This window comes from Mercenaria mercenaria, unplaced genomic scaffold (assembly GCF_021730395.1).
Source record: "Mercenaria mercenaria strain notata unplaced genomic scaffold, MADL_Memer_1 contig_4238, whole genome shotgun sequence".
Taxonomy (NCBI): domain Eukaryota; kingdom Metazoa; phylum Mollusca; class Bivalvia; order Venerida; family Veneridae; genus Mercenaria; species Mercenaria mercenaria.
This window is the reverse complement of record NW_026462452.1, coordinates 45,383-55,714: the sequence shown is the minus strand read 5'-3', so window position 1 is coordinate 55,714 and position 10,332 is coordinate 45,383. Positions and strand designations below refer to the sequence as shown.

Below are 10,332 nucleotides of genomic sequence, written 5' to 3'. Positions count from 1 at the left end.
GCGCGTCTCTTTCCCGCGCTAAGATTAAAATTTGTTGCAAAATGCATATCTCAACATAAATAAGCATAAAATAAAAAGAAAATTTGTTTGTTGTTCGTGAATATGGAATACATCTCACTGAGAAGTGAGAAAATGTTCACATTTTCACTCGCGCTACGCGCTCGTAAAAATATTTGAAATTTTCTCACTTCTCAGTGAGATATATTCCATATTCATTCAAAACAAACAAATGTCCTCTATATATTATAGTTTTTTTATGGACACTAAAATATTACTGACTTTTGTATCAACCCATAGATGTAATAAAAGGCTTAATTTTAGATAAACATGTTTTCTTTCTTTAGTTCGTAGCTTGAACAATAAGGAAAATGTACGTCTCCGTTTTTATCGTGTATCTACTCTTAAATTCAAGCCCAAGTCTTGGTTTAGAGCCTCCATGTTCGAGATTTCATTTCGAAGAACAAACATTAGAAAAAATGATCAGGCAGGAAATCCTTGTTGAAAAGATGAAGGCTGAAATTGATGATACTAAACAACGAGTAGTAGACACTTTGGTGGATCTGAAAACTGAAAGAAACAAGTTCGCCGTGGATATTGATCGTATTGAAAATGAGAACAGAATTAAAATGGAGGGCATTTCTACAGAAATGGAAAGGATAATAGGTATATACGCATTATTTACATTACTTAATTATGCTATCATTCATTTAACAAAAAATTTGTAAATATAGGACGTTTAGCATACAATTAGTGTTTAAGAGCAAAAATATCAATTTACTAAATGGGGCAGAATTCGATGTAGTACATAAACCCTGACAAGAAGTCCCGAAAATTAGACAATTCTTATTTTTCAGACATTGCAATTTCTGTTTGTCGTGAAATAAAACAAGTTTGCAAACAAATAAAAAATTCTTAGCTAATGTTTTATGATTCAGTATCATTCATTTAACAAAAAATTTGTAAATATAGTACGTTTAGCATACAATTAGTTTTTAAGAGCAAAAATATCAATTTACTAAATGCGGCAGAATTCGATGTAGTACATAAACCCTGACAAGAAGTCCCGAAAATTAGACAATTCTTATTTTTCAGACATTGCAATTTCTGTTAGTCGTGAAATAAAACAAGTTTGCAAACAAATAAATAATTCTAAGCTAATGTTTTATGATTCAGGATCAGCCATTACACCATCGGTCGCCTTCAAGGCACACAAAATATCCGACAAGAAACTAGCGGACAAAAAATTGATGATTTTCGAGGACACTATTTTTACTATTGGAAATGCATACAACAATCAGACTGGCATATTTGTTGCGCCTGTCGGTGGAATATACCATTTCTCAGCTCAGATATGTGTGGCAAGCGATGACTGGATGTATTTTGGTATTTTGCTGGGAGAAAAGTTGATATCAAGTTCAGCAAATGGTGACAAATTTGGCGGATGTTTCACATTCGATGCTATCGCCGCGGTAGAAGCAGGGCAGTGTGTATCTGTACAATGTACAAACAGTTGCAGCGGAGACAGCCTCTGGGAAAGCGGACAGTATGCTACAAACAGTTTCGCTGGAATACTAGTACATAAATAATTTTCATTACTCAACAGTATGAGTGATTGCTGTAAAACGGATTCTTAATGTGCATGCTGTGCTTGAAGGGAAAGTCGCATGTCACCAGATAAAATGGAATAACGATTTGGAGAAAGTGACTGTTTAGAGAAATACTATTAACAAGTTATTTACATGGATCTGCATGATGCAATACCTTTAAACTATATCATACAATGTGTTAAATGTTATAACTTAAAGTAAATACAAAAGAAATGTAATTCTAATATGACTAACAATGCTTTAATCATCACAACGATATAATGTTGACGTCACGTCGACGTGATATTTAGCGCCATGTATACATCTAGAAACAGCGTTTTCAAATTTGATCAAATGTTTTACTTAATAGCTTGTTTAAAACGAAATGTCACATTGAACAACTGTCTTGATTATTTTACATATATATTAAATTGGTTATTCGCTTTGCAAAATATTTCGCCATCTTCTGCGCCCAAACTGAACTCTTCCGCAAGTCGTATTAACATTTCCGGTCCTGGCTTGCATAAACAAAGGAGCGTGACGACCTAACAGTTGGCGCCATACATGCGCGAAGAAACAGTTCTGTCATATTTGATCTAAATTTTACAATAAAATTCATATTAGAATCGATTTTTTTTATAGCAAAACGTTGTTTTAATACTATTTATACACTCGGGCGGTTATACGTCGTTCGAAATAATTCGCTCGGGCTGCGCCCTCGTGAAATTATTACGCCCATCGTGTTTAAATTAGTGTTAAAGCACCGTTTTGCTATAAATTATTTCTTAAATACATCGTTGTTAAATTATGAAATTCTATTTAAATGATCAGGTTCTTCTTTAGGCCTTATTTAACCGTGTGGTACGGACGTTCTTTAACTTAACATCATTTTTGTGAGAAAAAGAAATTATGAGATTTTGACAAAGATTGATAAATGTTTTTATGACTTAACCTTTACCTGTATTACCTTTACCAAGGATGTAATTCTATAGTTAACAAGTTTTCTTTTGAAAACGTCTAGTTTTCTTTAAATTGAAAGTCCATATTTGGTTGTAAACTTTGAGGTACAAGGGCTATTTGGGTAAATAGCAGATTCATAAAGCTACAGTATACGTAACACATAGTATTTACATCTGTTAACAGTACGCAGTTGAGATTCATAAAGCTACACTGTATACCTCGTCTTCTATAAAACGTTTTTTTTTTCAAAACAAACAAGATTTGCATTTGCAAATTATAAATGCGTTTCAAGCTTGCTTTTATTGACCATTATTATTTTTGGATTCCGTGTTATTATTGTTTTTGAAATCATGGAGTCCAAGCAATGCAATCTCTAGTTGGGATGAATAAAATGTGTTTGTTTAAAAATGGTTGCTGCTCTAAAAAGTAATTTCCTAATAGCTAAAGGTAAATATCCGCCTTTGATGAGGTGTTTCTCCTAGGAGATATTGTCAAGAGTGCTTAAATTTTAGTAGAGTTCCGCTTAAGTCGGTTCTAGGAATCCATAGAGTTGATGCAACTCGAACGGCGCACTACATTTTTTCGAAAACAGTTTGTAGTTTGAAATTCGATCCCAGACTGCAATTTGTAGTTTGCGATTTGAATTGCAATTTGCATTTCTTTTAAATGCAATCTCAATAGCAAACTGCAAAACAGTGTTCAGTTTGCAATTCGAATTCCTAGCAACTTAAGGCAGTTCTGCATGTTTGATAAACTGGAAGTAATAACGTAACGCCATTTACTGTAGTATCTGGATATCGTAGAATAAAGCCTAGACTCGGTGTACGGAAATTATTAATTAATATAAATTAATGGCAACAAATTTATTAAAACAGCAACGTTACTATCTATCGAAAGAGAAAAATGATATTGAAACGTTTGACTCGTTAAATAATTCAAAATAATATATTAAAATCAGCGTGTAATGTGAGGAGCTCTTGAATCATTAGCCAATATCTCAAAAACAAACATACATTTACATTTTATTTTTCCATTTTATAGACCATATGTTTATTCATGACTGTGAGAAGTTTCGTTAAAATCTACACTGTAGGACAATTTCTATTCGCGAAAATATAATAAAAATTGTGATTTTTCTACAAACGCCCATTATAAAAACTTTTGTGATATCATAATTTCTCAGTTCAAATATCAAGCGCAAGATCCTGTCTTTTTATCTGTCGAATTTTCTAAATGTATTCTAAAGTTTTGAAAAATCAGCTTTTAATCAAACTCAATATTGTAGAAAAAGAATTAAGCCGTGTAAAACTTTTCAGTTTACCTGTCACATAGTGACAAGGTGAGCTTTTGTGATCGTCCACAATTTCTTGTGAACACGATAGAGACCACACTTTGCAATCGATTTTAATCAAACTTGCAAAAAAAAAATATTGGCATAATATCTCGATTCCTTTCGGAAACTGGTCAGACCTCATCCTGGGTTCCAGAGTTATCGCCCCTTAAATGCCCAAAATTTTCTATTTTGGCTTTTGCAGCCATATAGAGACTTCATTTATGGTTTGATTTGATACAAGCTTGCAAAATATCTTTAAAAACAAAAGGTCTTGGATTCCATGATGAATCCGTCAGATCCAATCATACTAGTAAGTCCCGGAGTTACGGCCCCTGACTGACCCCTAAAAGAGCCAAAATTTGTTAATTTTTACCTTGTAAACATGATAGAAGTGATATTATACATTTGATTTTAACCACACTTACACACAACTTAAGTCACAATAACATCTCGATTCCTTTTGAAAACTGGCTAGGTTCCATCATGGGTTCTAGAGTAACTGCTCCTGAAAATTTCTATTTTGACCCTTTCAGCCATATAGAGGTTTCATTTATACTTTGATTTGATACAAACTTGTACAAAATGTTTATATTGATGATCTCTAGACTAAAGTTTGAAACTGGGTCATGTGGGGTCATAAACTAGGTCACCGGGTCAAATCAAAGGAAAAGATTGTTAACACCCTAGAGGCAACATATATGATCCAGTCTTCATGAAACTTGGTCAGAATGGTTATCGTGTTGATTCCTATGCCAAGTTAAAAACTGGGTCATATGGGATCAAGAACTAGGTCACCCGGTCAAATCAAAGGAAAAGCTTGTTCGAGGCCACATTTATGACCTTACCTTCATTAAAATCGGTCAAAATGTTTATCTTGATGATTCCTAGGCCAAGTTCGAAACTGGGTCATGTGGGGTTAAAAATGTAGCGATATAGGGTCATCATAATCCTCTTGTTTAATTACGACAACGTCACATACTCCCTCACTTTCTTCCACCGAAAAATTTCACTCACAACTATGTTTCATAGTGATCAAGTGTATAAAATTTCATTGGAATCTATTTAATTCTTTGGAAATTAAGGGGGTATGGGTGTCCAAGCGCCTATACCAGAAAAGACACGTCAAATACAAGTACATTTCGTTGCGATCACATGTATGAAATTTCATTAACAATGGAAGTAGTTCGCACTACAAAGTTGATGGGTAATGGGTGATGATCCAGTGCCTCCCACTTCCTCCAACCCTAGAAACATATATGTGAAACCCCATAATTATCACATGTACGAAGTTCCGTTCACTTAAAAACTATGGAAACTTAAGTTGTGGTGTGGGTGTCGTCTGGGGTGTAAATGTGACCCAGTGACTCCAAAGACTCTCCTTCACATACGACAAGGCAGGAAATAATTGTCACGCACAAGTACATTTCATGTTGTTCCTCTGTTTGAAGTTTCATCTGAAGCTCTATAAGATGGGGAAGTAGTTCGTGGACTTGTAAACCTGATGGGAAATATATTACTCGGTGCCACTTCGTCGACCCAAGAAAACAATAAGTTACTTATAACTACTTTTCATGGTGTTCACTTGTATGAAGTTTCATTCGAATGTATAAGTAGTTCTCCGCGAAAATTTTGCAACAGTCTGATCGGCTTACTCCTACAATGACTCCTATATAATCCTCACCCCCATAAACTTCATTTTTGGGGTTATAATTAGGAAAATCATCTTCAAACAAACTCATGAAATATATCACGACCCTCACACCCACGGAACTCCATGATCCCAAAAGGAATAGAAATATAACAACATGACAGCTAGTGATATCGTTTTCGTTTATATACGCTTCCTCTTGGTATTCCATAATCAAAATAACAGTACTGTTATGCAGTAAAGTGGATCATAATACATTATAGATGTCAAGAAGAACGCTACCATCGGAAGCAGTCCCTGGACTGACGTTCATGTAATCCCGAGTTTTCAATACATACTGAAACGGCCGTGTCTGAGCCCATAAACTTTAAGTTCAAAAATTTACCGTGAAAGTTTCCCCTATTTCTTTCCATGGTCAGTTTTTTTACGAGAATTTTCAAGAATTATCTCCCTTAATTATTGACTGTGTTAAAGCAGTTCCCTCCATATTGGATTGTCTATCTAACATTAGCTAAAAGTTGTGTCATTCATGTCACTGGCACCAGAACAGAAAGAAAATGCCTCTGTACATGTTATACCTTACCCCTAGGTATACTATAAGACCCATGGTCATGAAGGGGAAAATATACTAACACGTTTCAATCGCGCATTTCATACCTAAAGCACGCAGTTCGGTAAATGTGTACTATGGATATCAAACAAGTGGTAATTTATCTTTCATTGTGTACCGTTCACATTTGTACAATACTTCTTATCTCACAAAAACAACGCGTAGTTTATAGTTTTTTCAACGTTACACAAAAAACTTGCTTGACCTTCCTTGGTGAAGTTCCGTTCTAGATTACAAAACCGTTCTGACTGGCTGTTGAGAAAATGTATGTCAATCGTCATTTTACTACACGTGTTCGCTAATATGTGAAAATGCAGCATAAATGTGCAAAATGAATAAAATAAACAGAACAGATGTAGACCAATGTATGATTTCAAATTAAAAATCATATACAAGATGAATTTCATTCATCATTTCGAGTTTTAGTGTAAAATTGTGATTTTTTTTAAATTCTGTTTTTGTTTGTTTACGTTTCGCCTAACATGTGCACACTGCCGTGACCTCTAGACCGGATGTTCATTTGGGAAGGTCACGCAAGTTTTTTCTGTAACGTTGACGAAAGCATAAAGTATGTTGATAATCTCAGCAATATGGAATATTGAGACAATGTGACTGGTGCACGTTGGAACATAAATTATCGCTTGTTCAATATACTAGGTACCCATTCACCGAACTGCGCGTTTAAGTTGAGAAATAAACGATTGAAACGGGTTAGTATACTTTCCCCTTCGTGACCATGGTTATTATATAATACCTAGGGGAAAGGTATAACATATACAGAGGCATTTTCTTTCTGTTCTGGTGCCAGTGACCCAAGTCAATAATTCTTTGTCACGGATTTTGCATTGATCTTAATATTTTGCTTTGGGCAATACACGGAAATTAAACTAGTATATTACTCCATAGAAAGCAACAAAACACGTAGCTAGTTTTTTTTTTTTATATAAATCATGTTGTTTTATAGATTCATATAGAAATATTATTCTTATAAAGATATAAAATATTTCTGTAAAAAACAACAACATGATATTGCGAAATTCGTCTTGTCATGTAACAGAAAATGAAAACATTTAAATAAATTAACGGCTAAACATTGAAATCCGATGATTATTTTGTAAACGAACTTTCCCACAAAAACATGTATAATAGTTTTCCTCGAGAAAAACGAAACTTGTGTGAAGATGAATGTATTCCCATTTTGTTTGAATGTTCTTGTCTACATTACATTTGTTTAACTTTCATGCCTAGAGGTTTGCTCTTTAAAACATGATACAATAAAGCAATAAACTAAGCAATACTGTATTTGACAGGCAATGGCAAAAAAAAAAAAAATAACGAGCAATTTAACAAACTTAAAAAAATACGTGTTCGTAAAACACGCACACACACTTGATCCTTCCTGTAAACTGCAAGGTATCTATTTGATTATGAATCAAGTTTCTGATTTTTCTTATCAGCATTGTTGCATGTGTATCATTGATATCCGAACTCATTGTTTTTATTAGTTCTGACTTTAGTCTTGTATAATGAATGATATACATAAATCAAATCTGCAATTCAGATATGTGTTTGTACTTATTATACAATTCAATCATGAAATCAAATTTTTCCGTGTAAAGTAAAGTCTTTAGCTGTAAAGGTGTCTACTTTGCATGCTTTCCACGAACAAAACGGTGACAAAAAATGTAGGTCGTACTAAAGAAAAAATCCTACCATGCAAACTCATGGAAAGCATGTTATTATAAATGTTTTCTTTTTGTCTTGTTTTTTTTTTTCATGCTTTGTTTTCACTTCTAAAACAGATATGATATTGCGTGTCTGTTAATTTCCCCCTTTCTCCGTACAGTAGCGTAGAAATCATGCTGTATCTTTTATCTAAATAAATGTACACAGTCTCTCCCCCTCTTGCCAGCTTTTACTGATCGCCTAACATGCAAATTACACTATTTCCTAAGGAAATTATTCTTATTGACGTCGTTTTTCTCCTGTCGCCGAACGTTTCAATATTTCACATATATTCAGCTTTCAGTCGGAACTAATGTAATTTATGTTGATTCGTATTGTTGTTATAAACAGTTGGGTGAAAAATCAAAGCTCTGTTCTATTCTGTTCTGTTCATTTGTTTTAATTTTTTGTCTAATGAGACAATTATGAACGTTATTATTTCAAAAATCTATATTGAATCGTACATCAGTTGTTGGTATATGCAGTTCCGTAAATTAACACCGTTTATGTTACATCAGAACTGTAAGAAATCCAACAGTTTTTAATTTTCTTGGTATACTTTGACATTAAATGGAAGCAAGAAGTTTTTACCCTATTACAATTATAAATATGCTATTGTATTGTTTATAAAGTCAAGAACAACTACCCATGTGGTAATAAGTTTTTATATTTTGGAAAATATAATTTATTTGCCTCTAAAGTTAAAGAAATTGAAAAGTTATGTGATTATCGGAAAATTTTCAAGGGGCACAACCTACTACGATATGCCAGTCAAATATAATAAAAACTGGGGATGTCCCTGCTGATATGCTGGGGAAAAAAACAACACATGTAATCGATAATGCTCATTGTTCCTTCTCTTGAGAAGGAACATTATGATTCGGTAAGTCACACTTGACTGAGTTACTGATATCGAAAGCTGTTGTCATTACATGCTGGCCAATCAAACTCCCTGACCTTAGAAATAAACTCTGACATTAAAACTATTCTTTCCTAATTGAGGCGACCCTTTGACTGAACGCGTTCCGTGGATTACATATTACTAAACCCGAGGATGGTTGATTGGTTCTTTTATTTCCTCCATTCTTGAAGAACATAACATATGTACAAACAGATAGACATATATCAGCAAATTTACATGTAAACAACTAAATATTATCGCTACCTTCAAATGCATGGTTAATATGTGAAAACAAACCCCATTGCGACCCTCTAATTATGCGCAACAAATTCACGCATCGAATCGTAATGGATTGACCGGGTCAATGTCTTATTGCCGTATTTACTCAACTGAAAGTGGTATCCTTGATTGACGGGTTTTCGATACTATAAGGACGTAATGGCGACTATCACAGAAAAACACAATAAAAGTAGTTAGAAGTTTGCCTTACCAAAAATTTGATTTATTTATCATTTATCACTTTCTTCAGTACGCAATAATAAAGCTTATGTTCTTCAAATACTTTCAAACAAAACAAACTAGATCGGCGCCATTTTGTTTAACTTTGACGTAGTTTCGAGACTCCAAATTGAAGAGCTCCCCATATACAGTTACTGTTCAAAAGTATTTTAACTACAAATATAACTGCAAAACATGTAAAACGAAAGCAGTTAAAGTTATTACAACTGCAAATTTTGTTTATCGTTTGTATTTTCAGTGCTGTGGCATGGGCAGATGAAGATATCATGAGTCCTCACAACAGTCTCCTTGCAGCAAAACTTCAGATGAGTCCAGTGGTTGCAGGACTGGAAATCACATTGAGCCCATTTAGTGAACACCAGGGAGACCCAGCTTTTCAGTTTTTTTGGTTGAAACAATTTACAAACACAACATTTGTCATCGTCTGAAACTTCATCCAAAGAGTCCTCAGAGTCTGAGCTCATTATAACTGGTACCTTCTGGCGTTTTGTACTTGCTTTAAGTTTACCATTGTTACTTGCAGACCTTTTCTTGTCAGACTTTGGATATTTGGAATTCATTTAATTCTGGTGTTCAATGATTTTATTTTCAACTTCTGATGCTGTTATAGACTTCCTAGACACAATTTGGCTAACATAATTATTTTTTCTCTTATGTTCAAATTCTTGCTTCCTGACTATTACATTCTCTGATGTTTTGAAAAATTCCTGTGGTTGATTTGCTACTCTGTCTTGTGATTGATTTGTATTTGTAGAGCAGCCTGGCAAAGGAGAAGTGGACGAAGAAGATCCAGTGTGTGGAACTGTATAGGCCTTTGATGGAGCTAGCTGAAGATCTGTAATCACAGCTGGGTCATACGGATATATGCCACATCGTTGGAACGAAGACTTCAAGTTAACCACAGAGAGAGCTGAAGCATAAGCAGGGCACACCAACGAACAAATGTCGTACCGCGTAATTTTAGAAGCAGGGTTGTTTCTTACAAACTACTGACATTCTGAATTGTAAATCCTTTGAAGTGGCCCGAAACACCCAACATCTGAGGGCTGC

At 34.3% G+C, this 10,332-nt stretch overlaps 1 protein-coding gene across 1 annotated transcript; it reads left to right on the top strand.

The window, feature by feature from the left end:
- The first annotated feature begins 476 nt into the window (after nucleotides 1-476).
- LOC128553712 (uncharacterized) lies at nucleotides 477-10,092 on the top strand. Its single transcript, XM_053534887.1, has 4 exons — nucleotides 477-663; nucleotides 1,174-1,543; nucleotides 9,521-9,633; nucleotides 10,037-10,092. Exons 1-4 carry the CDS (start codon nucleotides 477-479, stop codon nucleotides 10,090-10,092), a joined length of 726 nt encoding a protein of 241 aa, XP_053390862.1.
- The last annotated feature ends 240 nt before the right edge of the window (nucleotides 10,093-10,332 follow it).